General features: G+C 35.2%; 1 protein-coding gene across 2 annotated transcripts; it reads right to left on the reverse strand.

The window, feature by feature from the left end:
- Positions 1–2655: 2655 nt before the first annotated feature.
- Positions 2656–14562, reverse strand: LOC145278318 (uncharacterized). 2 transcript variants are annotated; one of them, XR_013868355.1, is made up of 4 exons: positions 14501–14562; positions 9329–10569; positions 4071–5313; positions 2657–3888 (listed from the first exon to the last, which is right to left on the reverse strand). XR_013868355.1 is itself a non-coding variant. In XM_080130609.1 (3 exons), exons 2-3 carry the CDS (start codon positions 10531–10533, stop codon positions 5016–5018), a joined length of 1503 nt encoding a protein of 500 aa, XP_079986735.1. In that variant the 5' UTR covers positions 10534–10569; positions 14501–14562; the 3' UTR covers positions 2656–5015. The 2 variants fall into 2 exon arrangements, 1 of the variants encoding a protein (XP_079986735.1); XM_080130609.1 differs by having other exon boundaries at positions 2656–5313.
- Positions 14563–27928: the final 13366 nt, after the last annotated feature.

Raw genomic sequence — 27928 nt, forward strand, 5'->3', positions numbered from 1 at the left:
ATATATATATATATATATATATATATATATATATATATATATAAATCCGGAAATATGTAACTCCACTACTAAATAAATCACAGCATAGGAATCGAGTATGAAGATCGTCGATTTTTCTCAGCGTTACGGGCCAATGATACAACAACGATGACAGCGTACTGATCGACTAAGAGTCGGAAGTCCGAGCGGATATAAGACACATCTGGGTTGATAAGGAAGCAGTGAATTTTGGAAGATACAGATTCTGTCATAAGTAACTATATAATATTATATATATATATATATATATATATATATATATATATATATATATATATATATATATATATATATATACTCTACTTGCTACTGGTATTTAACAATGTAGACTCAGGAGATGTGTGGTTGGAGATTGCGCACCTCTTGCCACAAAAAATATCACGCGCAGCCACTCCAATAATGGGTATCTATAGTCCGTCAAGACTGAAGGAGCTTTCACCTTTAACGTACGTACGTATGGTGTCGCGATTTACAGATTATAAATTATTCGATCAGGAAATCCTTTTTATTAAAAAATATGATAAAATGTCATAACATACTACGAACATTAAATTAGTATGTAGATACGCAAATTTAATGTTCGTAGTATGTTATCACATTCTATCCTACTTGTTATCTCCCAATCACTGAAGATGCAATATTTAAAAAAAATATATTAAAAAAAATAATGACGTCACTTTTGGGCCGTACGTGAAACTAAATATACCTTATTGGTCTTCTGGCTAGGATCCAAGAGTAGTATTTGTTCTGTTTAAAGATAGTATAATGATATTGTGAGGTTTCCGTTCACGCCGGGCGTCCATACAGTGGAAATATGTCACAGACTCCTATAAAGCTATCGGAGATAAACCGTAATAACCAGATATATTCTGACACATTAACCAGATTATTAAGATAAGTGTTTTTACAGTTTTAACAAAAGGGCTACAATTATACTGTGGAGTCTCCATTTATGCTGAACGTCTACAGAATGCCCAACAGCAATATATTACATATGAAAGATGCCGCTGTTGAATTTTCACAAGTCCTACGAGTATATCTGAATCGAAGAGGAGCGTCACAACCGAAATCAGTGCTAAGACAGGAGTGTGTCAGGATTGTGTGACATTTGTAAACATCATATTCAAGTGGGCTTATCATTGAATGGCGATAAAACAAAGACCACTGTGATATTCACGGGTGAAACTTCAAAGTCGCTGGTGAATGCATCTCCATTTTTGTCAGGATACTTAAAGCAACCATGACTTACTTCTATCCGTTTTCATGAAAGCTTCAATAAACTAGTGAACCGTATCAACACGGTTGTGTTGTTCCTTTGAGAACAGTTTTTTTTTTCAGAATGATCATTGCACAGTTGATCCAGGATAGCAAGCTGGACGAACTAGAATTACTACGACCATCACCACCAGCGCTATCACCGGACGAGTCCAAACCTAGGGTTAGTTTGCTTGGCACTCTTCCACCCACTGTATTTTCTATGGCTATATTAAACAGAAAAAAAATTAAACTTATAATTTCCGGCTTCCGGTATAAACATACAGCCATCGAGCGGTTGTACATTTTGTTTTTTAATTTCTAAAGATGAGGTACATATTTACATGCTGCCCTCCTCAGCATGATGTGACACAAGGTCGGAAAGTGGAGATGTCCAGCCAGCGCACCTAAAAGGGGCATTCTGGCCTAGCAAAAATTGGCTGGGACTCTTCATCAGCATTCTCCGATAGGGGCGCCTCAGGTAACAAACGACAAACTTTCCCTACCCGAAAGCCGGGTGGCAAGGCCTGGAAGCGTGGATCTCCTAGCTAATACACAGGTTGCGTATCTTAGTCCGACAGGCACTGGGCCAGGAAAATGACCCATCGTCTGTCGAGGTGATTGCCAAGTACGGATTCTTGATTGGTACGTACTACCCAAATCCCCAAGCAACCGAAGCATCCTCCAACTTAAGAATAAGTGAGGATGAGGTATACCTCGAAAAGTTAGAGAATTTAACACCAGGATACTATTCTGGTTCGACAAATTATGTTGGCAAATAAATATTTTATAATTGAAAATTATTGAAATATTTCAATAATGTCATTAATTTATTTTTTACATCGTCTCGTACCCAACGGTGCTTTTCTACAAAACTGCATTATCATAGCCTTCAAACACAACCCCGATGCATAGTTTTATATATATATATATATATATATATATATATATATATATATATATATATATATATATATATTTCTTTATTCATATTGTTTTTAAATGTAAATATAAAAAGATAAAATAAAAAAATAAATTGTATAATTACTTAAGATTTATTATGTTGAAAGTTCGCCAAGAACAAAGTGCAATGTCTGTTCTGATGCAACAATACATAATAAATAACAAATAAATGTTAGCAAAGGCAAAATAAATTACTCTTCTACCTATCGGGAAAAGGTTTAACTGGTTTTAATCACTCTTAAACGTTTAATCGGTTCGAAAAACATATAGTATCTAGCTTTAGGTAAGAACAAGAAAAAATGGCGGCGATTGGCGACTAAATATGTGAAAATTTGACAATGACTTAATATATATATATATATATATATATATATATATATATATATATATATATATATATATATATATATATATATATACAAAATAGTTTGAGCCTCAGCCAATATATGTTACCGTGACATATATTGGGTGGCTTTCGTACGGTATTTTGTATATTTTTTTTTATTTGTAAGTCATTTTCAAATCATCACATATTTAGGTGTCAGCTCGCCGCTATTTTTCTTGTTCTCACCTAACGCTAGACGCTATATGTTTTTTTTTTCCGAACCGATTAAACGTTTTAAAGCGAGTAAAACCGGTAAAAAAAAATTTCCAGATAGGTAGAAGGCTAACATTTATTTGCTATATATTTGGATTTTTAACCACTTTTTCGTATCTCTGTGGATTGTAAAACAAACTCAATTTTTATTCCAAGCTAGAATACTTAAAAAAAAAAAAAAAAATTTTTTTTTTTTTGGAGGGCAGCATTTTCCCGACTTTGCTCTTGTGGGGAGGCAATCAAATAGGAACTTTATGTAAAACAGAGAGTGTGCTCTAGCTGTTCCATTTATAATAAAATGTACGTAATTTAACTATTTTACTAAATAAACATAGTGATGCTAAAAGAAGTACATTTATTTCTTTATTCTTGTTGATATCCTTTAAGATGAATCTCTTAAATTAGTCTATAACATGTATTTTAATAAAAACAAACGATTAGAAATCATTACTGCTGGTAATTTATTTTTCTAAATGAGTTTTAAATGACCAATATCTTAATTCTCCAAACCATTCACTTTGTGAGCAACAAGTTTTGTATAAATACATGGTGTCTCAAAATGTACTTCTAATGACCTGTCTTATGACGTTTAAGCATCCCTTAATGCGCGTGTTCAGCGTTTTCTGGACAATAATAGTCATCAATCAAATATTTGAGAATATGATTCTCCAATTACATTTGTCTTTTGTATTTAAAAGCTATTCTGTTTCACATTGTGTTAAAAAAAATAAAGGGTTTATCGTCATCTGAAGTGTGAGCACATTTTCTGAGACACCTTGTTTATTAATTAAAAAGTATTAAAAAATATATAGGCCGAAGGCGTAAATAATAGGAGCTATTATTTCTTAATGATAGACAAGTTGTAAATGACAGTTGATCAGGACACGGTTTGCACCGTGCGTTCAACGGGAGAACAAACATGACGAAAAAGTTGTTTTGGAGTTTTGTCGACGTATTGAGAGGAAAAACTCGACCGAAGAAAGCCCCCCCCCCCCCGCTAACTGGCAGTAAACACAAAGTACAGAAACAAAATTCTAGTGATGTCGCACGCACGCACGTACGAACACAAACGCAGATGAATTTAAGATCAATTTAAAATGGTATTTTTCTAAATATTATAAAGAACATCTGATTCGCGAGAAAAATTTAAATATCTAAGCACTGTGTTCTTTATTTGATAACCACCGTTGGAGATGGAGCCAAAAGTATTAGGGACCTAAGTGTATATGGCAAATACATCCGCTAGTTCTCACTTGAAACAAAGAAAAATATGAGATAATGACAACGTATCAAGACAGAAATATGCAAATATAAATTGTTCATCGTATTTGACACACAGAGACACACGTACGCACAGACACACAGACACACACACACACACATATATATATATATATATGAAAAAAAAAACAAACAAACCTACGCAGATCGACCAATATTTCGAGTTAATACATCTCGCCAAGGGTTTAGTAATGATTACATTAATCATTATTGAACTCATGGCGAGATGTGTTAATGTCAAAATGTTGCTCGATCCGCGTAAATTCTTTCTATTGCTTGTATAATTTTATTTATAAAAGCTCTATCCAAGTATTGAGCACTTTTGAAAAAATATTTTTTAGTTCGCGTTATGACTACATTTGAATTATATATATATATATATATATATATATATATATATATATATGACAAAAGTCTATTCTAAATTTCAAGATGTTGACCATCTTAACCTTTATTTCTTCAAGTACGTTGACATGCACAATTTCAATAAAGAAATAAACGGTAAGATAGTAAACATCTTGAAATTTGGAATATAGACGTTTGTCCTTTTTTTTTTTTTTTAAAATTTTTATTAAAACAGCAACCTATTACGTCTTTCAAATTGGTTAAGTATAAGCATCGTCTTAAACTGATCTTAAACACGGTCTTAATACGATTAACATTTTTTGTTTTCCCTTCAACATTAGTTATTGAGCACTATACGAAGTAACTTGATTGGAACCGATCTTAAATGTGAGCACACATATTCTGTTTATTTGCTACGCGCCTATCTACCTGCGTTGGAAAACCGCCAGCGGTCGTCTAAAAGCTGTCTACGTATGATGAGACTGTACATATGAACTAAAAGAACGCATACATAGTTTTTGCTCTTTCCGTGTAATTACACATCTACAGCGTCGATCAGGTTGACCTTGTCGTCCACAATCCGCGTTGTCGGCTCGTCGACTTCTTTCGAGTAGACGCTGACGTATTGGCCGTGTCTTTCGTGCCGTCGGCCGCATGTGGGACAGGCTTTCCTTCGGCGAGCCCAATACGCAATCACGAAGATGAGTAAGACGAGTGAGCTAAACGCCATGATGGCTCCGAACACCATCAGGTGTTGGTGGCTGGTGCACACAAGCAGCCCTTCACGGATATGGAATAGGTTAATACCTCGGTAGACTGCAGGGTAAGCACACCTGAAATAGAGAACAAATGGTATATTATGAAATGTTCAACTAGATCAATTAAATCAAATGAATCAGTTAATCCCGCACATATTAAATTTTCTCACAGTCGAGATTTGATTACTATCTGCAAACAATATTACTTCACAATTATACAAGCTATTTCGGCAAATTTTAAAAGACATAAAAAATTGCCAAAACTGCTGCAAAGAAGTTGGGCTCCCGCTACCGTGCTAGAAAACTACACATACCCGAGAGTATTCTGTACCTCTACAAAGCCTCCATTCGCTCATACATGGAGTATTGTTGGCATATGTGAACTGGTACCTTGTTTACTAGTCTCTCCCTCTTAGACATATTATAAAAAGTCTCCAATCTAATAGATCTCACAATGTCAACCAAGCTCCAACCCCTCTCACATCGTCGTACGTTGTGTCCTTGTACTCGTTTTACAAGTACTTTAATCTGACGAACTCGTGCCCCCTCGACATAAATACCTGTTCTAACACGACAAGCAACAAAATCTCACCCCTTCACTGTAGAACTTTCTCGATGCCGCAAAGTTTTATACTCTAATAGTTTCTTCCCGGGAACTGCTAGCCTTTGGAATTCCTTCCCGTTTTCCAGCTTCCCTGACTGTACTAACATGCAGAAATTTAAATGTAATGCAAACAGACATCTCGCTGCTCAACTCCCTTCATATTGTCGATGCGGCGATTGAGACTGAAGGCGGTTACATGGAATAGATGTCAGCTCTACTACATAATCAAGTTACCTGAATTGATTTTTTCAATAAAAGTTTTAAAATAAAACTGTAGTATTGTTTTATTTAGGGCAAAAACTTTTATCGTTCAAACCTGTATGCCGCTTGAGCACAATCACACGCCCTTTTCTCTCTCCATGGAGCCATAATATCTAGTTTTTTTTTTAAATCGTATCTACCACACTCTTCCCCCGTGCTATTCTTTTCGCCTTCTTTTTATCTGTTCTTTCCCCCTATTTCGTGGACCATACTATCTTTTTTCCCACTCTTTCTTTGACCAAACAATCTATTCTATTCGCCCATCTTTTTTGGACCATACTATCCGTTCTTTTCTTACTTTCGTTCTTGGACTATGTTATCTGTTCTTTTCTCCTCTATTTGTTGGACCATACTACCTGTTCTATTCCCCCCTCTTTCGTTGGACCATACTATGTCTTTTTTCTCTCCTCTTTCGTGCACCATACTACCTGTTCGTTTCCACACTCTTTCTTGGACAATACTATCTGTCATATACTTCCCTCTTTTTGTGGCCATACCATTTTTCTGCTCTTGTTTCTATTTAAAATGTCACCTGTCTTTTTTTAGGACATACTCTATGCCATTTATTATCTGGTGGGTATATGCCCTCTCTTATCTCGTTTGTCTTTCATCTTTGTCTTATTAAGTGTTCTCTAGGTCGTTCAATTTGTTCTATGATTCTTTTCACTGAGATATATTACTGCCCTTTTCTATCGTCTCATGTTCATTTTATGTCTCACCTAATCTTTTTCTCTTCTGGTACATAATGGTGTATTCTGTAATATTCTATAATATATTCTATAATATTCTATAATATTTTCTATAATATTCTATAATATTTTCTATAATATTCTATATCTTCTGGAGTAAAACATTTGCTCTTTCCCCTATTTTCTCGATCATACTATTTGCTTTATTTAATTCTCTGTCTGCTATACAATGTACTGCGCTTCATATCTCTAGCCCATACTACATATACTCTAACGTCTACCCCGAGACATAGTATCTGCTCTTTCGCACTCTCTTTTTTTAATATTGAGTTATTGCTTCTCAAAAACAGTAGTTACTACTTTCGTTCTTTCTGTCTCTATTCGTCAATATATATATATATATATAAATATATATATATATATATATATATATATATATATATATATAGAGAGAGAGAGAGAGAGAGAGAGAGAGAGGAAGAAAAGGAGCGTTAAATAATACTGCAACGCAAGGAAGTTGGCAGCTTGTTTTTTTTTTACTCTACTATTGAGTCATCGCTTATCAAAAGCCAAAATCAACCCGAAAATATGGGTTAATGATACTTAAATGATTAATTTCTTTTTAGCTTTAATTCATCCCAAGCAAGACACATTGCCGTTTAGTTGTAAAAAGATTACCGTGAATTAGGGGGCTATACCTACAGGAGCATTCCAGGTGGAGGAGTTTGTGTAGCAAGTTGTTTGTTCACATTAAATTTAAATTTCTGCACATTGACACGGCCAGGAAACAGGGAGTAGGGATAGAATCCCAAAAGTTAGAGTTTCGAGGAAATAAGCTAATAAAGCAGAAAGCCTTTGAGCATATCAGTTGAAAGACGAGGAAAACATGGGAGCAGTAACATTTATCATTTTTTTTGTTTTATTTACTTCAGTCGAAGTTCTCAGAAATCAAGGGGCCCACAACTTGAACTCTATATGAGATACATAAATATTCGAATGTTCCCTTTAAGTTCTTTATCGCTCAAACACTGAGTTAGTAAAGAAATTGAGAACATAATCTTCCTCTCCCCAATTAACCAGTTTCATACATTGTAGTATATCTTTCATTTTGGTCTCTTGGTCTTACTGGATTCCAGGACAAGAATTTATCTAATCTGGTGGAGTATCCAGCTTCGTGCTATTACTTGAGGTAACATCACTTGGAGAAGGTGCACCATTCCTCGTAAAAGCTAATGTGGGTTAGCCATAGTGAGGAGATCTTATTTGGGCAGCGAATACGATGTGATTTTGAATATTTGGTCAAGGTTTACTTCTATGGAAAAAGTATCCTCATGTCAGGTTGTTCTGACAAACCTCTGTACAGAGAGACCTTAGACGCTCGAGGATAGTGTCTAGTAGGCATTCAAGTTCTATGACTGATAGGGGCAGTTTTCAACAAGTATTTGTTAACATTGGACTGGGATACGACCAAGTTGTAATCAACAGGGAAGCAGTTTCACGGCAATATCTTCCATAGACGAGAAATCCATGCAAAGAAGTTCTGTCTATGAAAATTCCGTTTTACTTTAGTCCTCTTCCATTTCCTATGAATTATATTATATGTCCTCATTTTCTTCATGTTCATGTCATCTGCCTTCCCCCAACCATCCATGAATAAAACTATATACATTTACAACACCCCTTTCTATACTACCTACTTTCTTTCATATCGTCTGAGTAGCATTAATCATATCGAATGTGCATAGAAAACAAAATAATTATATAAATACAAAAACAAACTGCGACCTAATTTCAATGCTGACATATATAATTGTACGGTCGTTACATATGTTATGTTTTTACCAATAAGCGATCAACAATGAGCAATCAACAAACGAAATAAAGTATTTTATACAAACGGAAACAGGGTGTTTAAAGGCGCTTCTTTTCATTTTCACCGCGTTTCATGTTTGTCTCCGATCGTCTTGTAGTTCTCGGTCGTCTCGTCTATTAAACTAAGCCGAATAACTTTCTCATGCATGAATGACGAAGAACACTTTACTGAGTTTTCTTCAAGGTTTTATTGGAGAGAATGGACTTTAGGAGAGAGAGAGACTAAATAACTAAAATTATTTCCTTCTTAACTTAGTTTTTTTTTAACTTTAGAAATTAGAGACGCAGATGGACAGACATCGAAATGACATTCGCCTTGGATTATTATACTTTATTGAGCCATATTCCATTTGCATGGCTTCCAGAGCGAGACTGACAGAAAAAACGTGACTCGTTCGTCATATTCTCATATTGTTCGATGTTTGTTTTGCCTACGGAGTTTGATCTCTTGTCGCCCTCCCCGACCCTACTTCAACTCACGTCATCCGTCTCTAGGTACAATTCAGTTTGCAGATAGGTTATCGTGCTATGCACTAAAGTGACCCTCGTCACGATTCATACTAGCTAACTTAATCGCTACTTACTGGCGTAGGGTTCCTACTGTGCAACACATAATTTTCTACCTTATTCACTAGAAATCATCGTCATCATTAGGTATACTTACATTAAATGAGCATTGTTTCTATTGAATTTCGTCTTGTTCAGCAACCACTTCGCTTTGCAGTCACACTTCAGATTGTTGGTAGAGACGGAAAAGCTATTAAGATTTGTCCAGTTCAGCATGTCCTGGTGTATTTCTTGCAGCATGGTGTTCTTCATGTGGACGGACCAGAGAGTTTTAGAAGAAGAGGAGAAGGCTGCCGCTTCAATGTCTGTCAGGGCCCTGTTGTCGCTTAAGTCAAGTTTTTCAAGCTTTTCAAATCCTTCCACTTGACCGTCTTTACTTCGGCCAGCCAGAATTCGCTGCAGTTTGTCCGAATCAGCCATTCGTAGTACACGAAGGTGTCTCCGCATATTTCTGGAAAGAAGATGAGAGTCGAAAGTCTCAAACAGGTTTTGGGAAAGATCGATCTCGGAAAGATGTCGGTCGCCAAATTGGTCTTTCGGTTGGATTGCGAGTCGGTTGTTCGATAAGTCTAAGGACTGAATATCACTGTTTTTGCTGAAGCAGCCGTCCTCGAGCATTGATATCTTGTTCGAGCTTAAGTCAATTTCGGAGACGTTGAGATAGTGGAACATTCGAGTCGAAACCCTATCAAGCAAATTGTGACTTAGATTTAATGACTTGGCGCTGTAAAGCCCCATGAATGAGTCAGGATGAAGCGTGGAAATGTTATTTCGCGACAGGTCAAGTCGAGTCAACTTGTCCAAACCGACCAAGGAATTTGGTTCGATTGTATGAATAGAGCACTCTGAGAAGTCCATGGCGTATTGAAACATTGAAAAATAGGTCGGAAGAAACACTCCATGTTTGATAATACCCAACGGGTTGCCCCTAAGGACGAGAAGCTCAAGGCTTTCTAGCTTTTTAAATGTTTCGGTGGTGAGGGTCGAACCAGAGATCTTGTTGTAGGACAGGTCAAGGAACTTTAGCTGTTTGACGTTTATGAATGTCTCCGACGAGAGTTTGTAAATGGCGTTGTGCGAAAGATTCAGATAGACAAGAGATGTGAAGTTTAGATCGCGTCTGTCTACGGTCTCGATAAGGTTGTAGTCGAGGTAAATGGCATGCACGTCGTAGGGAATGTTGCTCGGAAAGATAAGGTCTTTTTCGTGGCTTCCTTTGTACGTGATCCATGTTTTCGCACCGACATTGGCCGCAATCCAGGACATGACCAACAAGCTGAATACAAGCCTGGGAGAGGGCATTGTTTACCACCTTGACGTTGACAACTGATGCCGTTCCTATAGAAAGAAAAGATGAAAACGGAACTAAATAAGAGATCACTATTATGTTTGAACACACGCACGCTTACGCACGCACGCACGCACACACACACACACGCACACGCATATTTGATTTTTAAACCGCTTTTTAATATGATAAACAAAAACTCATTATATTCATCGAAAAAAATTCTTTAATTGTTCACAAGAGTAAATAATTGTTTCGGCCCATACTAACAGGCCACCATCAGTGCTCAGATATAAAAAAAATAAAAACACACACAAGAAGCAACCTCAGTAATGAATGACTTCGTTGTAATCCATCTTTTCAATGTTACATTTAGTACGAGAAGCTTTTTTTTGTTATTTAACTCTATATAATCATAGCATCCTAGGTACAGCATTATCACGTTGATACATCGATTCTAGCCATATCACCGAAATTAAGCAAAGATGAACCTGGCCAGTAGCAGATAGGTGACAATTTGACAATGCTACGCGTTGTATGTACCGTGCCAGACGTAAAAATTCCCAGGTTGGTATATGTGGCGAGTTTAATTCACTAGGAGTGATGTACCTCCAGTCTTCGTTAAGGCATGCATTGGAAAACTATGATGTAAAACCTGTCTGCTATGTGCTGTGGAAGCCATTGCACCAAGATTAACAGTTGTACCAAAAGTGTGACTGGTTTTGCACAAAGACTTCGCCACTATAAACAAATTATCTGTATGAAATTCCAAACAACTTAGTTACTGTAAAAGGCCTCATAACGTCAACATCGACGAGAGTATTACACCTTCACAACCTCCTATTACCACATGTCACATGAAGCTAGATTATCCTGTTTCATCGGCATACATACGCTGTTAATTCAGAAGCAAGTTAATTCATACTTATAGGCAAGCCGAACGTAGTCATTGCTTTCCTTTTTTTGTTCGGTGATAATATCCCTTTCTTAATAATTCGTTATCTCAACCCTTTTTCGTATTATTTGGATAATATCTATCTATCTATCTATCTATCTATCTATCTTTCTTTCTCTTTCTTAAATTATCTACTGACACGTGTTTTGTCGTCTACAACTCATCAGAGTGGCTGAATATTGTCAAAGTTTTGTTTCAAGTTAAAGAACTTAAATAACTCAAACAAATTACCAGCAGAGATTATTTTAAATGAATTAGATTATGAAATAGATATTACGAATATCTCAGGATACATTTCACATTGTAAGTAAAATGAGCTTAATGGTCGATATCTTATATATAAATCGATGGATTATAAAATGTAAAAAATATTAGTTAAAATTTAACATATTATAATCAAGCTCCGGAAATTAATATATAACAATTTCTATCTATACGTACACGCGTTTCGGTAAGCCATTTTATTTATTTTCTACACGCACTTATTGTTATATTGTGAGAAATGGGCTTAACGATTAATAGCCTTGATGTTTCCGAATTTTTAAGATGAGGATTGGTTATTCGTATTATTTGGATTCATCGGACTACTTGAGTGTGATTTTCACAACGTTTCGGTCGATGTACCCCCCGACCTCCTTCAGGTGTATCTTGTCGAACTCGGGAGTGTTTCTGTCGAACTCGGAAATTTGGGCGGAATTTCGAGCGGAACCGTTTTATTTAATTCACGATTTAGCATGCTCTTGTTCCGTCAGCCTTGATTGGATAGAGGTCCTAAGTAATTCGTAATTGTATTTTTCGGTGGCCCACACTAAGGATTGAACAGGAAAATATCACTTTTTGCAATTGATTTTTCCAAGTACTCTAACCACTGCTCCGCAGTCCACTAGGACCGTGGCGCAATGGTAAGAGTACTTGGAAAACGTTGTTAGATGACTTGGAAAATTAAACTCGAGATAAGAATAGTAGTAAATCCAAATAATACGATTACTAGCTTATATCAATACCAACACAGTAATCCATGGCATTTAAATTTTGGCCTTTTTCGAGGGCTAATCCTAATGAAACCAAGAATCTTACGGAAGAGATTGAATTGAAACTATGGCTCTATGTGAGCCTTTGCACCATCTTGCTGCCATGTCCGTGTCATTTCTTACATGTTTTATGTCGTGAAACATATATATAAATAAACCTCTCCACAATAAACATGGCGGTTTACTGTTTTTTTTTTCTGTTTTTCCTTCAGTACTATGAAAATTTCCTGCTTTTCTAGCAATCACGTGATAAAATATATATGATCTCAAATTTCCCACTTTTCTGTGAGTCTTTATTTGTGCGTTTTATTTCCTCAATTTTTTGTCCTTCATTCTATTTATGGTTTTAGCTTCCTCTTTTTTATTAAAAAAAAGTTTGGTGATCTGGGTTCCTAGTCTCATTTGCCATTCAATTATGGTAGGTCCGTTGGTTTTGTCAGTTTATGTTTCAGGGTTTAGCCTCAGGCTTACCGATTTTGCATCTGCATATATTAAATTGTTGAGGTCTGTGATTGTTTCTGCTTAGATAAATGGGAGGAGTCAATTTACCTTTTTCGTTTAAAATTTTTAATTTTTTCATTACTTCGTTCCTTAAAGATGATAGTTTTGTTTTATTCTCGTACATGTCGTTTGATATTTTGTACTTCTCTTGCAACTTCGGCCCTCTTGCAGTTTAAGTAAACAAAAATATGAGGAAGAAAATGGAACATAAGTCGTGTTACACCGGTAGTAAGAAAGAATCCCACTTGATTGGATAGTGGAATTGATGTCATTTTATAAATAAAATTAAATATTGAAAATGCAATATTAGAAAACAGAACATATTATTTTTAATTAAATGATTTGTATGAAGGGGAGATAATCCTAACGCACGTGAATGCAAAGTGTTAGGACTTGCCATCCCTAACGAATATAGTTGCAAAATATTCCTAGAAAGATAAAAGAAATAAAATAGTTCGTTTACTGATTTGAAGAAATTTTGTAAACCCATTATTAACACCGAGGAGAGGGTGGGTGTAATTGTCCCCAAGATTAAGTTAAGAGCAAACTAAAAACAAGAAAACAGAAACAAAGCTCCAGCAGCAGGAGCAGCAGCAGCAGCAACAACAACAACAACAACAACAACATAAAAAAGCAAATAAAAAAATAAACAAAAAAACAAAACAAAAAACGACAAAACATTTAATTTCATGTCAGTACAAACGACTTTAAGGCAACAGTTCGGCTATTTCCAGTTTGTTTTAAATCGAAAATAATGGATCTGACATGGATCCCAGGTATAAAAGTATATTACTCTATGTAATTTATAAATTTAAAAAAAAATCACGAATAGCCCCGCCCCCTAAACAAAAAGGGCTTCTTTTCCAGAATTTCTCCTATATCAAAAAACAAAAATAAAGAAAAATCTGTATTATGTATGTACCCATGAGAAAACGAAACTATCATATTCCAAAAATCACGTAAATTGATTAAGTAGTTTCAGTTTTAAAGAAGAAAATTACATTTTATGAGGATACGAGATGTAACTGCGTTTGAAAACATCTAAAAAACCAAGCGAGATAATTCAACAATAATTAATATTTACGAGATTTATGTTGTAATTCACAAGATTTCCCATTAATTACTTAATTTTTTTTTTTTAAATAAAACTACTAGATAAATTTACGTGACTTTTAGAATACTATATTTTTCGTTTCATCAGGGGTACATTCATCGTACAACGTTTTCTTTATTTTTGGTTTGGACAACAAGCTTTCGAAAACCTTTGTTCACTCATGTCTGCGACAGGTCTGCATCTTAGCCAATTCTAACGCAAAACAACTGACCCCCCCCCAAAAAAAAAACAAATAAAAAATAAAAAGAAACAGCAAAATTAATAAAAAAGATAAAAAACATTCCAATACATAACGGAACGACGTAAAAACAACGATGTCAAACGGCGACAAACTTGAAGCATTTAAGTAAGGCAATAAAGACAGCTTGTTGTATACTTACAGTAAACAGAGGACACGCACGTAAAACCCCACAATTAAATATTTCTTAAATGTCAATCTTTGTATTGTGTTCAAAAGTTAACTGATACGACTCCCCTTCTCTATGACCACTTCCCCATTTCCTCTCATATTGATGTTGCCTTCACCACATTAATTACGCAGATAGCTGTGTTTTTCGTCAATGTTATCGACAAGAGACCTGTTATCTAAACATAATATATATATATATATATATATATATATATATATATATATATATATATATATATATATAGAGAGAGAGAGAGAGAGAGAGAGAGAGAGAGAGAGAGAGAGAAATAAAAAAGAAACAAAACGTATTATGTGTTCATCAACGTTTCGTCTTTATTTCGAGACTTCCTCTGGATGAATGAGATTAAGAAACAAAAAACACCAGCACAAAATATTTGAAAATGTTTCACATGCAAAGTGTGACGCTGTTCTATTTCAGAAAAAAAACGGAAAAAGATGTTGGAAATAAAGACGAAACGTTGAACACATAATACGGTTTGTTCCTTTTTATTTCTCTATTTCCATTATTTTCATCATATATATATATATATATATATATATATATATATATATATATATATAAAGCTGAACGTCTGTGTGTGTGTCTGGTCACGAATAGGCTCCTATATGGTTGACTATTATAGAAAACTGATCACATATAATGATAGAAGATGTATCGAGACACAGGAATGGGTATGTTTTATCTGGCATAATGATGATTCATTAAAATTGTGGGGTCTGCGTACGCGCCTGGTCCACAAAGTATGGAAATAAAAAATCTAAAAATTAAAAAGAAACGTTTACAAATGTTTTTGATATAGATGTACATGAGAATACTTTGATAAGTATATTTTAACTTAAATAGGAATGGTATAATAAAATTGTGGGGTCTGCGTTCGCGCATGGCTTCCATAGAATGGAAATAGGCACACACTTTAATAAAGACTTTTCATATCTATCTGCGTAAGTATACTTTGATAATTATGTTTCAGTTTGAAGAAATATGGTATAATAAAATTATGGGGTGTTCGTTCGCACCTGACCTCCATAGAATGTAAATATGTCACAAAGTTTAACAAGGTTTTTTAATATAGATCCACAGAATATTGTGATAAATGTTTCAGTGTGAACAGGTATGGTATAATAAATTATGGGGTTTATCTATTTTATTTTTACTTTCATCATTCATTTTTACTTTCATCATATTTTGCTTTGGTTTTGATACCCCCAAATTCGAAGCTATCTCTTTACAACCCTTCCTTTTCATAACCTATCATATTTTCATAAATCAGTCCATTTTCTTTAGGCTGTTTTTGAACCCAGTCAACGACGGGTACTTTTGCTAGTATATATATATATATATATATGTGTGTGTGTGTGTGTGTGTGTGTGTGTGTGTGTGTGGTTGTGTGTGTGCGTGTGTGCGTGTGTGCGTGTATACCTGCGTGTGTGTATATATATATATATATATATATATATATATATATATATATATATGCATGATGAATCCTAGCGTGGATGAAACGCGGAATATTCTGTGTAGCTTAATTGCAATATATTTTATAACTTACTACCTAGTTCTACCTACGTATTGAGCACTGTTGAAGTAAATACTTAAAGTTTACGCATAAATTTATACTTTCGTATATTAATTTTATGTGAGTAAATGAAGTATATATATATATATATATATATATATATATATATATATATATATATATATATATATATATACTAACCTGGGTACCCGGCGTTGCCCGGGCGTTTGGATGTGTGTGTTGAGCAAAAAGAAAAGTGGTTGTAGGCAGGCAGGCTCAAACCCGTACCGCGAAGGAGGACAAGAACATGAAAATAAACGTGACGTCTTTGCTGTTTCGCCTATCGCCAAACCGGAGGTGATGTAGGCTTAAATTTAGGCTAGTCAATCAAAAAGAGAGGGTGGCTTTCAAAAACATCGGCGAAAAAGCGCCCAGTTGAGAGTGAAGAGATTAATGTTTTTAGCCAATTTTTCTGTATTTGTCGTCCGAAGGGTTGGCTTCACATCGATATCGATCTCGTGAAAATCTGTCGCCTGTCGAAAGTTTTAGGCAGACAAACATACATATATACATACATTTAAACAAACAGCTGAGATTTATATTATAGATTATATTGGACGCAATATATAGTAATGATTTAAAAAGCTAAGAAACAGATAAAGACTTGCGCGCCACCACCGAGAATCGAAGCCCAAACCTTCAGCTCACGACTCATTTTTGCTTCTGCCGCCAATCACTGAGCCACGAAGACATATTGACTGTAAGGCTAAAAATTAAAACATGAACCAATAGCTACTATGTTATGCATTCGTAATGCCGGCGTTCATTTGGCAAATTTCATTTTTTTATTTTCACACTTTTGCACGGATTTTTCCGGGCTAAAACCCAAATATAAAGTTTCGCATGGATTCAAATACCTTATATATGAAGTTTAATGTCTGTAGACCAAAAACTCTAGGAAGGGTTTGGTAGGCAAAAATTTTTAAATAAAAATATATACGTGTACATAAATATATATGGAAAAAATTTTGTGTTTACTATAAACTTTTTATTATGCAAGTATAAATCATGTAGAACATGTGCATTAATATAATTACTCGTAATAGTTAACTAAAGATGATTATCCCATAAGAAAACCGAAGAAACTAATAGGGAATTAATTAAAGTTAATGTAAAAAGAATATGCAAATTAGCTAGATCTTCTGTTAGTGAATTCAATTCCACGCTCCATACATAACAAAATTGTATTTTCTTTTTAAATAAATAGAGAAATGGGAATATCAATACACACGATTGAAAAACGAATTTATAGGTATATAGATAGATAGTTATATATATATATATATATATATATATATATATATATATATATATATATATATATATATGCTAGTAGACTTTTTGGGGTAAAAAAGAATAATAATAAAAAAAGAAACTTCCATTAACTCGTATCCTCGAGTAACTTTTGGCGTTGGTAATTGATATAAACAGTTCGATGCCAACGTTCAGTCTCGAGAGACAATGGGACACCCCTATAAGGGTAGCTGCGCGTGTAATTGTGAGGCAAGAGTTGTGCAATCCTCACGCACACCTCTCCTGAATCGGCACTGTTTTGGTCCAGTGGCAAGGAGGGGCCAAAGACTGACCGGAGACATTGTCGAGATAAACGGAGAGCACATACAGCACCTGGAATCCCCAAATAGTTACCCATTTTAGTATTGTATTCACCAGGCTCAACATTGCTTAACTTCGGTGATCTAACGAGAACCGGTGTATCAGAGTCATTATGGTGTATAAATAAAATACAGTTAAAAATATAAACATTACAATTGAAAACGTTTTATATAGTTCCTACGTTTACTTTCATCTGCTAAATCAAAATAATCTAAGATTATAAAAACGAAAATAAACTCAATCGAACAAACAATGGCGCCAGACTCACAAAAGGTAACAGAGTCCAAATACCAAATCAGTCGTTACTTTAATAAATTAATTGCATACGTCTTCGTATTGAATATATAAAATTCCTAGTTAAATCTCTTCTTACAGATTTCGACATTACACTGGGTTTCTTATTTCGTTCAGATTTCGTCGTTTATCTCTTATTTTAATCCAGCACTAATGTTTTATTTTTTTATATTTTATTTATTTTTTATCAAGGCCCGGAGGCCGCTGGAGGATAAGGGCTTATCGGTGTACATTAGTCAATGTGATTATAGCGTAGTAAACATAAGTAATGGGAATTTTGTAAATTGGATTACTTAGGGCGACGGTTCATCAAGAATTTGTTTACGTTGGACTTGAAGACAATCAGATTGTAGTCAGCTCGAAAGCAGGCAAACGGAAGAGAGTTCTACAGGCGTACAGTTCTAAGAAAGAAGCTTTGTTCATGAAATCTACATTTAGGTTTAGGCACAGATACAAAGTGTGGGAAAATATTGATAGTGGTTTTGGCTAGACGAGTGTTTTTTTGTGAAAGTTTGGCGAGGGTGGGCATACATTAAAGCTCAGCTGAGCACTTGCCATGAAAATAGCGATAAAGCGGAGACAGGCTCGCAACGTCTCTTCCGTGGGAAAGAGATTGCAGGGAAGAGAAAAGGGCATCCCAAACTAAGCTACGAAGTCTATTTTGAACTCTGTCAAGGCAGGATAAACTGCTTCTAGCAGCTCCTACCCAGATGTGGCAACACTACTCCATCGTTGGCTGCATCTGGCTTTTATATAGGTAGAGAATTGCATCAGCAGTGAGATATCTACTGGAGCGGTAGAAGGATCGCACCATTTTCCCAGCGATCCTGTCAATGGATTTGATAGACGTGTTCCATTTCAGATCGGGAGTAAAGGTCAATCTCAGAAGCTTGTCAAAACATGAAGCCTCCGCAATGATGGACATTGGAGCGTTGATGTTGTAAAGATAGAAGCTTGGTTTTAGATGTATTAAAGTAACCAGCCACCTCTTTCCCCATTGTACCACGTGCTCAAAGTCAACGGAGAGAGAATCAGAGAGAAGTGATCGTTTACGGTCTTTGATGTACTACCATAGATGGTAGTGTCATCAGCATAGATGTCTACAAATGATGTAAGGATGTGGTTTGGAAGATCATTTATATAGGTCAGGAAGAGATTTGGGCCCAGGATGGACCATGAGAGACCCCAGCTTTAACACTGAGAGCTTCTGATTTCTACCCATCAACCGCTACTCTTATGAATCTAGCAGAAAGAAATGATTTAATAATTGAGAAGACATTTCCAGCTATACCATAGCTGGACATTTTGTGAAGTAGACCATTATGCCATACCTTATCAAAGGCTTTTGATATGTCAAGAGCAATTTCCCAAGCGAGAGATTCACTAATCCTATGAGATATAACTGTAAGTACATCTGCTGTATATCTAGCAGAACGGAAACCATATTGCATGTCACTAAGAAGGTTATTTTTGCTGAGATGATTGACTACTTTTCTATTTAATACAGATTCCAACAGCTTACTTATGACGCACAGGAGACTTATTGGTCTGTACTGAGAAGGAGATGAGCGATTACCTGAATTATTAAATACAGGGCATACTGATGAGATTTTCCAAGGTGTTGGGAAGCATTTCTCTTTAAGACAACGCTTAAATAACTTTGTAAGTATGGGCGCTAGTTCTGGTTAAAGCTTTTTGAGCACTATAACTGGAATGTCGTCAGGGACAGTTGCTTTACTGGAATCAAGGTTTTTGATTAGCTTGGCAACATCACGTACAGGTACTTATATGATGCATAGTGTGTTTTCAGATACACGAGGAAATACTGGGGTTGGCGGTCTTAGTCGTAAAGGGTAGAATTAGCTGAAAAAAAATCTGTTTTTCAATTTATAACATTAAATAAACTAAAATATCGTTTAAATAAATACTGGTTCAATATTTATTTTCACTCATACATTTATTGATATATAAACGGACGAGAAAACAAATCTTTCAAAATCGGAATAGAACTGTAAAAAAAAAAAGAAAAGATGTGATACAAGGTCGGGAAAGTGGAATTTGAAAATCCAACGCCCTAGAGGAAAAGCAAAAAAAAAAAAAAAAAAAAAAAAAAAATGGCTTGGAAAAATGCTCAGCGGGTTTTTTTTTCAGGAGATTAAAAACAAACCAAGCCTTTTTCAAAGGGCGAGAAGGCAAACCTTGGGAGGATTGAACTCCTAGAACGGCACAAGAACAATATCATACCTTAGTTAACTGGGGAAAAGCCATTTCAGCAATGGTCAAGACTCTATCAATCTACATGATAAAATGTGCTTAGCTTTAAAATATAACACTTCAGTAAATTGTTAATGTTAAATAAATTGCACACACACACACATATACATAAAGATGATCAATATTTCAAAGCTTGATCTTAATAGCAATGCATGTGACAAATCTACATTTGATTCTGACTAGCCCTTTTCCCCCGTGTTATCCTTAAAGGACGTCATTTAAACTATGAATTTAATTCATTTAGTTTTTTGAGAATATACTTATTCCAGTGTAAGATATTAGCTGGCAACCCCGGGGGGAAAATTCGATGGATTGCACACACACAAATAGATTCAATATGAAGAATTCGGGACTTTTCACTATTGTCCAACGGAATGCATAATTTGATCCAGAAATATGTGAGCAGATGTCGGTCAAAAAGTTGAAACAATAGACAAAGGAAATATTAAATATTTCAATAAGAAAAGAATGTTTTCACAAATAAAATCGTCACAGAGAAAAAGCAGTCAGCCAATCAGAGAGTCACCATTCCTTCATCGCTTTTTCTATATAATTATCACTGGCACGTGTTTCATGTTTCATCGTCTACAACTTATCAGAGTGTCTAAATCTAGCGAGATTTGAAATCGAGACCCCATGGTAAGAAGCCTAGGCTCCTATCACTGGACCGTCTCTCATGACTGTTTGGATATATCGTGATTAACGTAAATTTTATTTATTTGTTTTTGTTTTTGCGATACGTTTAAAAATGAAATCAATTATTTTCACGAAAGTGCATTTTTACCTAAATGCGAGTTGGGAATAATTTTCCCTTTAACTAATTTGGTACCCCCAAATAAGAGCGGCATATATATTGTTTTAAAATATAATTATCCACTGACGACGAAACACATATTAATGGATATATATATATATATATATATATATATATATATATATATATATATGTTTTTTTATTACCGTTTTATCTGTTTGGTTACATATGTTTCGGATGTTGGACCATGTTTATGATCCAACAGCCACGTCAGATCTTACAGAAAACACATATTTACTCTGCAATAGTATTGAGCACCCTCTTCAGGTTTTCACTAATTACCAGTTTTACCAAGTATATATATATATATATATATATATATATATATGCCGCTCCCCATTTGGAGGTACCAAATTGGTAAAAGGGAAAATTATTCCCAACTCGCATTTAGGTAAAAATAAAAATTTAGGTAAAAATGCACTTTTGTATAAATAATTGATTTAATTTCCAAATGTATCGCAAAAACAAAAACAAATAAATAACATTTTAGTAAATCGCGATATATCCAAACAGTCGCGCGAGACGGTCCAGTGGTAGGAGTTTAGGCTTCTTACCATGGGGTCCCGATTTCGAATCTCGCTAGTGTCAGTGGATAATTATATTTTAAAACTATATATACATATACGTATATATATATATATATATATATATATATATATATATATATATATATATATACACACACACGGCACAATCACGTTGACACACAGGTTCTCGTCAGATCACCGAAGTTAAGCAACGTTAAACCTGGTGACTATTTGGGAAGTCTAGGAGCTGCATGTACCGCACCAAGTCGTAGAATTTTCCAGGTAGGTATCTAGGGGCGCATTGATTCACTGGTAAGTGATGCAACCCCAGTCTTCGTTAAGCAAAAGGAAACTCTGACTGCTACAGGACAGAGTATACAGTAAACCGCAGGTTTACTGTATACCCTGTCCTGTGGCAGTCGTCTGCACCGGTTAGCAGTAATATATGTAGATGGTTCTACACAAAGCCTTCACTACTATAAACAAATCATGCGTGGATTTCTGAGCAACTTAGTTGATGTGGCGGAAGCGCATACGTCGAAATCGACGGGAGAGTCCATTATATATATATATATATATATATATATATATATATATATATATATATATATATATATATCCATATCTATATCTCTATATATATATGCTAGCAGTTCAGTCCGGATTTGCTCGGGTCCTATGTACTGTTCATAACTTTATGTGCATATATATATATATATATATATATATATATATATATATATATATTAAAAAGTTTGAGTCATATCCGCGTAACATACATTTAAAAGTTCAAGTGTTTAGACCCAAAATTGGTGGAGGAGTTTGGTAGAGTTTACAAAGTCAACACTTTCAACTTTGACCTCTTGGCAACCAAATTTTCGCTCAAAATCTGATTAAAAAGCTTGCTGCATATCAAAATACCCTTTATGTAAAATTTCAAATGTTTAGACCCAAAATTGGCTGAATAGTTTGCTAGAAACCGCAGAGGTCAAATCTGTTGATTTTACGTCCAAAAATCGATTAGAACGCTTGCCCTATGTCTGAATACAATTTATGTAAAATTTCAAATGTTTAGACACAAATTGGCTGAGAGGTAAACTTTTTTAAAACTTTGACCTCAGTTTTGAGCACTTAACATTTACTGTTTGGAGCTCAAATTAAATTAAAAGTTTGATCTATGTCCAATAAACCTACATCTAAAATTTCAAGCGTTTAGACCCAAAATTAGCGGAGGAGTTTGGTAGGGGTTTCAAAGGTCAAATCGTTGAACTTTAACCCCTTGACAGCCAGATTTCTGTCGGAAAATTGATTAAAAAGATATTCCCAAATCTCAATACCCCTTATGTCAAATCTCGAGTCTGTAGACTGAAAATTGACAGAGTAGTTTCTTACACACACAGACACACACACACATACAGACAATTTCATATATATATATATATATATATATATATATATATATATATACACTAGAAGTTCAACCCAGCTTTGCTCGGGCCCTATGTACTGTTCATAACTTGCCTTACGTGTGAATACACTTTATGTAGGATTTCAAATGTTTAGGCCAAAATTCGCAGAGGTCAATTTTTTTAAGACTTTGACCCCAATTTTGACACCTTAACATTTATTATTTTGGTCTTAAATCGAAATACAAAGTTTTACCCTCGTCCAAGTTACCTACATCAAAAATTTCAAGTCTTTAGATCCCAAATTGGCGGAGTAATTTGTGTAGAATCTGTAAAGGTCAACTGTTTCACCTTTGACATTTTGGCAGCCATTTTTCACCCCAAAACTGATTAAAATGCTTGCTACATGCCTGAACACCCGTTATGTAAAATTTCAAATGTTTAGAACCAAAATTGGCTGAGTAGTTTGCAAAACACCGCAAAGGTAAAATCTTTTGAACTTTAAAACTTTGGCAGCGTTGTAGACGATCACCAAAGTATCCCCGCATGTCACCTGGTACATTTCTTTGTACATAATTTGACATTGTATTGAGGAAAACACGAAAATGCCCTGTTACTTCAGTAAAACCAACGTTTATATATGTACAATGCTTCTGAGAGTGTTGTATTGACCGGAATTTAACTGTAGTCAGATGTCTCAACAACAGACCGGATGCGGCATACATTACTATGTCATATAATTATTTAATCGTGTTACTAATATTTCTAGTGATATTTCTAGTTGGTATATGGTTTGCACGAAGAGTCGCCGATTTGAAACATATAATGGGGTTTGAATTATTTTGACTACTATTCCCTTGCATCTGTGGAATAACAGATAAAGTATTAGGTAAAATTCTAGTTGTAAGTAACACTCTTCTGTAGATTGAAGGTTCAATCCTTGGTGCCGGCGATAAGAAAAATGCAATTGTGAACTACTTAAGACTGGCGGGGCACCCTGGTTTTCCCCTGGCGTAAAATACGCTTAAATATGATATTTTAATTTATCCAGATTTCGTATATATTATTATAGAGTTCTGATCTCGAAAGTAAAAAAGAAATATTTAGGTGCCATCAGCTAGAATCGAAACCGAAGCACTCAAAGCTGGTGATATCACAGCTATACCAACGTGAGACGAATATAAACCGATTAAAATTACAAATTAAAAATAAACTAAGCCGAATGTACAAAATGTTTAACGATTTCTTTTAATTTTGACCCCTTAAAAACTATTTTAACCGGCTAAAAACCCATAAAAGAGCGGCCCGTAAAAATCCAATTATTTGAGGCGCCTAGCGTCACTCTGCGACTTTTAGTTTCGGAGGAGATACAGTTTGAAAATATGGAGACAGATAGACAGACTGACAGACAGACAGGCAGACATATAGCCGCTTATATATTAGATTACAACCGAGTCATAACTGACGGAATGACAGCATGATACCACGTTCGAAATTCTGTGCATATTCTTGAGTTCAAGAGAAAGATTCCCGAGTTTCGGCAGAAACGTTGTGCAAATAACACTCAAGATGAGAACAGTAGTCCGGATGATTTAAATAACCCAAATTACCAATGCAAAGTTGTTGAAGCCTGTCAGGAATATTTCGATTCAAACCAGAAACACTCGTCTAGCTGAAAACACCATCAATAATTCCCCCCACTCTTTATCTGTGCCTAAACCTAAACGTAGATTCCATGAACAAAGCTTCTTTCTTAGAACTTCACGCCTGTGGAATTGTCTTCCGTTTTCCTGCTTTCCAGCTGACTACAATATAGTTGTCTTCAAGTCCAACGTAAACAAGTTCTTGATGAGCCGTTCCACTTGTTAACAAATTTACCGAATTTCCATTACTTACGATTACTACATTGTCCAATTGACTACTGTGCACTCTTAACCCTTATCCTCGAGTGGTCTCCGGGCCTTGATAAGTGGTTATACCTATGTAAAAAAAAAATCGTAGGATTGGTACTTTGTCCAAATCTGAAAGCTTACAGACATGTCAAAGACAATGATAGTCTTTATTTTAAACTTGTCATTTTTTATAACAAGTACGTTTTAAACAAAGCTTACAGGCGTTTTTTGCCAAACAACATTCTTCACCTATTCATGGAATATCTCCAACAACTTTTTTTTTATATCGTCAAGATTTTCAAAATCTGATTGCAATGAGCGGAGGACGTTTATAAGTTGGTTTCAATAAAGTTCAAAAATATTCTAGAGATCCAGCCGAGTCGAGCTAGTATAATATATTCAATTCGTATAAACATGTTTAATTGCAGTCGATTCGTCAATGGAAGAAATTGGGCTTGTGAAGGGAGATAACTCTACATATCTTTATCATGCCCAACTTGGCATCGATCTCATTGGGAAGTTATTTAAAAACAATTTTTTTTCAATGTCTGTCCTTTCCTTCTCCCACTCTCTATCACGCCTACATTCGCTAGATAGTTATTTCAAAGAAATGCCCCATCTTCCTCCCCTTTTTTATTTAATGAATTCTCTCTTTGTTCGGCTCTCTAATTCTGTTATTTAATGATCAGTTGTGTTGAGCCGCTCTCTTCTATATTTCCTCTATTTCTCTCATTTTCTCCCCCTTTCGTTCTGTTTCATCTCATCTATCTTATATTTTGTGTTTCACTTCATATCTCGCTGTTTAATTTTTATCTCTCCTCTCTTTTGCTTGATGCCATACTTTCTCTCTCTTTTTTGTTTCATTTTATCTTCTCTCCCTTTCTATGTTCTTTGTGTTCCATTACCCCCTCTCTCGGTTTCACTTAATCTTTTTCTGTCTCTCTCTCTCTTTCATTTCTATAGAGGACTTCTATAAATTGGCTTTAGTTAAGTTTACGAACATTCCAGACATCTGGCGAAGACGGTTACCTAAGCTAGTATGATATATTCAATTTGTATAAATATCTTTGTTCGTTTTCAATTCGATTCATCAGACGAAGAAATTGGGCAGGTGAACGGAGACAACTCTATCACGTCCATCTTGGCCTCGATTTCATTGGGGAATTATTTCAAAACAGTGTTTCTTTATATCTCCCTCTCTCTCGTTAGATAGTTATTTCAAAGCACTCCCCACCTCTTACTCTCCTCTTTTGTTAGTTTAAAGCCCATTCTTTCTCTCTCATTTTCTCTTTTATTCTATCGTTCAATCACAAATTATAGTTAGAATGTTTGGCATTTCTCCCTCACTTTCCCACTTTTTTGTTTCTCTCTCTCCCTTACCGTATTATTTTCATATTATCTTCTTGACTCACTACTTTACTCCTCTCTCTCTTTCTCTTTTTCTCTCCCTTGCTGAATTATTTTCATCTCCTTCATTCAGTATCTCTCTCTTGCTGAATTATTGGTGCTACTATAGTGTGAATCCTACCCTCATTTTCTGCTCCTACCTCAATATGGGTACCCCCCAATAAAAAAAACAACTAAACCAGAAAAGAAAACCACAAACAAATAATGTAATATTCCCATTCCAAGTTGATTCAACCATTTTCACTCATAAAACCTTAAACTTTAAAACGTGTAAAATACACATATCCTCCCGTAATTCCTACCCTCATTTTCTGCTCCTACCTCAATATGGGTAATCCATCCCCCCCCCAAAAAAAAACAACTAAACGATAAAAACACCCCAAAAACAAATAATGTAATATTCCTTTTCCAAGTTGATTCGACTATTTTCATTCATAAAACTTTAAACTGTAAAAACGTGTAAAAACAACTAAACGCGCATATCATCCTGTGATTCCTCTCCTCATTTTCTGTTCCTACCTCAATATGAATGATTTCATAAAAAATTAAACAAGTCAACTAAAAAAAAAAAAAAAAAATCCTAAATGATGTAATATTCCCCTTCCAAGTTGATTCAAACATTTTCACTTAACCTTTAAAACGTGGAAAAACATAACTAAACATACATATCCTCCTGGGATGTTGTGACAAGAGTTTTATTCTGGAATCGTGCATAGTTAGGAAACAGCAACACAATATCTCCTTCAATATGCCCCCCCCCCCTGGTTGAGGAAAATTCTTGCCGCAAGTGTGATAGCTAGTGATTTTAACTGACAAGAGAGTTCGTGGACAGAATGTGCCAGTATGGAGGTGAAGAAGAAAAGTTCGCCAATCAGTTCGGTCAGGCAGAAAAGGAAACAAATTCTTCCATTATACAAATTTAAATAGAAGGCTCCACTGTAATTTGAAATTTTAAAGCTAGTTTACATGTGGAGCATGAAAATGCCAATGGAAAAAGTGCCTAACCATGCTGATAGATCAACAAATACCGTGGTTAAATGGTTTAATTACTGTCGGAAAGTATGCTCTTAGATCGTATCTGTAACTAGGAGAGAAAAAATGAGGGGAACAAAAAATAGACGAGGCCAGATTTGCAGGGCACCGGAAATACAACCGTGGCCATTTTATAGTAGCACCAAATTATTTTTTATTTTATCTCTTTACTGTTCCACTCCCTAACTCTCCCTCTCTCTCTCCCTCTCTTTCACGTTATCTCTATCTGTTCCATTATCTCTCTTGCTTTCGTTCACTTTCCACTCATTTTTTGTGGTGTAGCGGGATGGGGAGGATTTGTCTGGTGCGTGTATATCTCATTATGTGTCTCCCTGTTTGTATCTATGCATGTTAATCGTGATACGTGTAGTGCGTGTGCATATAGATATGCTCGTTTTTCGTTATCTCGGTTTTAACCGGGATCGATTCTTCTCATCACTGGTCGATGAGCTGTAAGGAACATCTAAGACGTAAACGTAACGCCGATTTTCTAGCATGGATTACTTTATTTGGTATACGAGTGGATCATGAAATGTTTGCT

The sequence above is a fragment of the Euprymna scolopes genome, chromosome 6 (genome assembly GCF_053919585.1).
Source record: "Euprymna scolopes isolate OS-2025 chromosome 6, ASM5391958v1, whole genome shotgun sequence".
In the NCBI taxonomy this organism is placed as follows: domain Eukaryota; kingdom Metazoa; phylum Mollusca; class Cephalopoda; order Sepiida; family Sepiolidae; genus Euprymna; species Euprymna scolopes.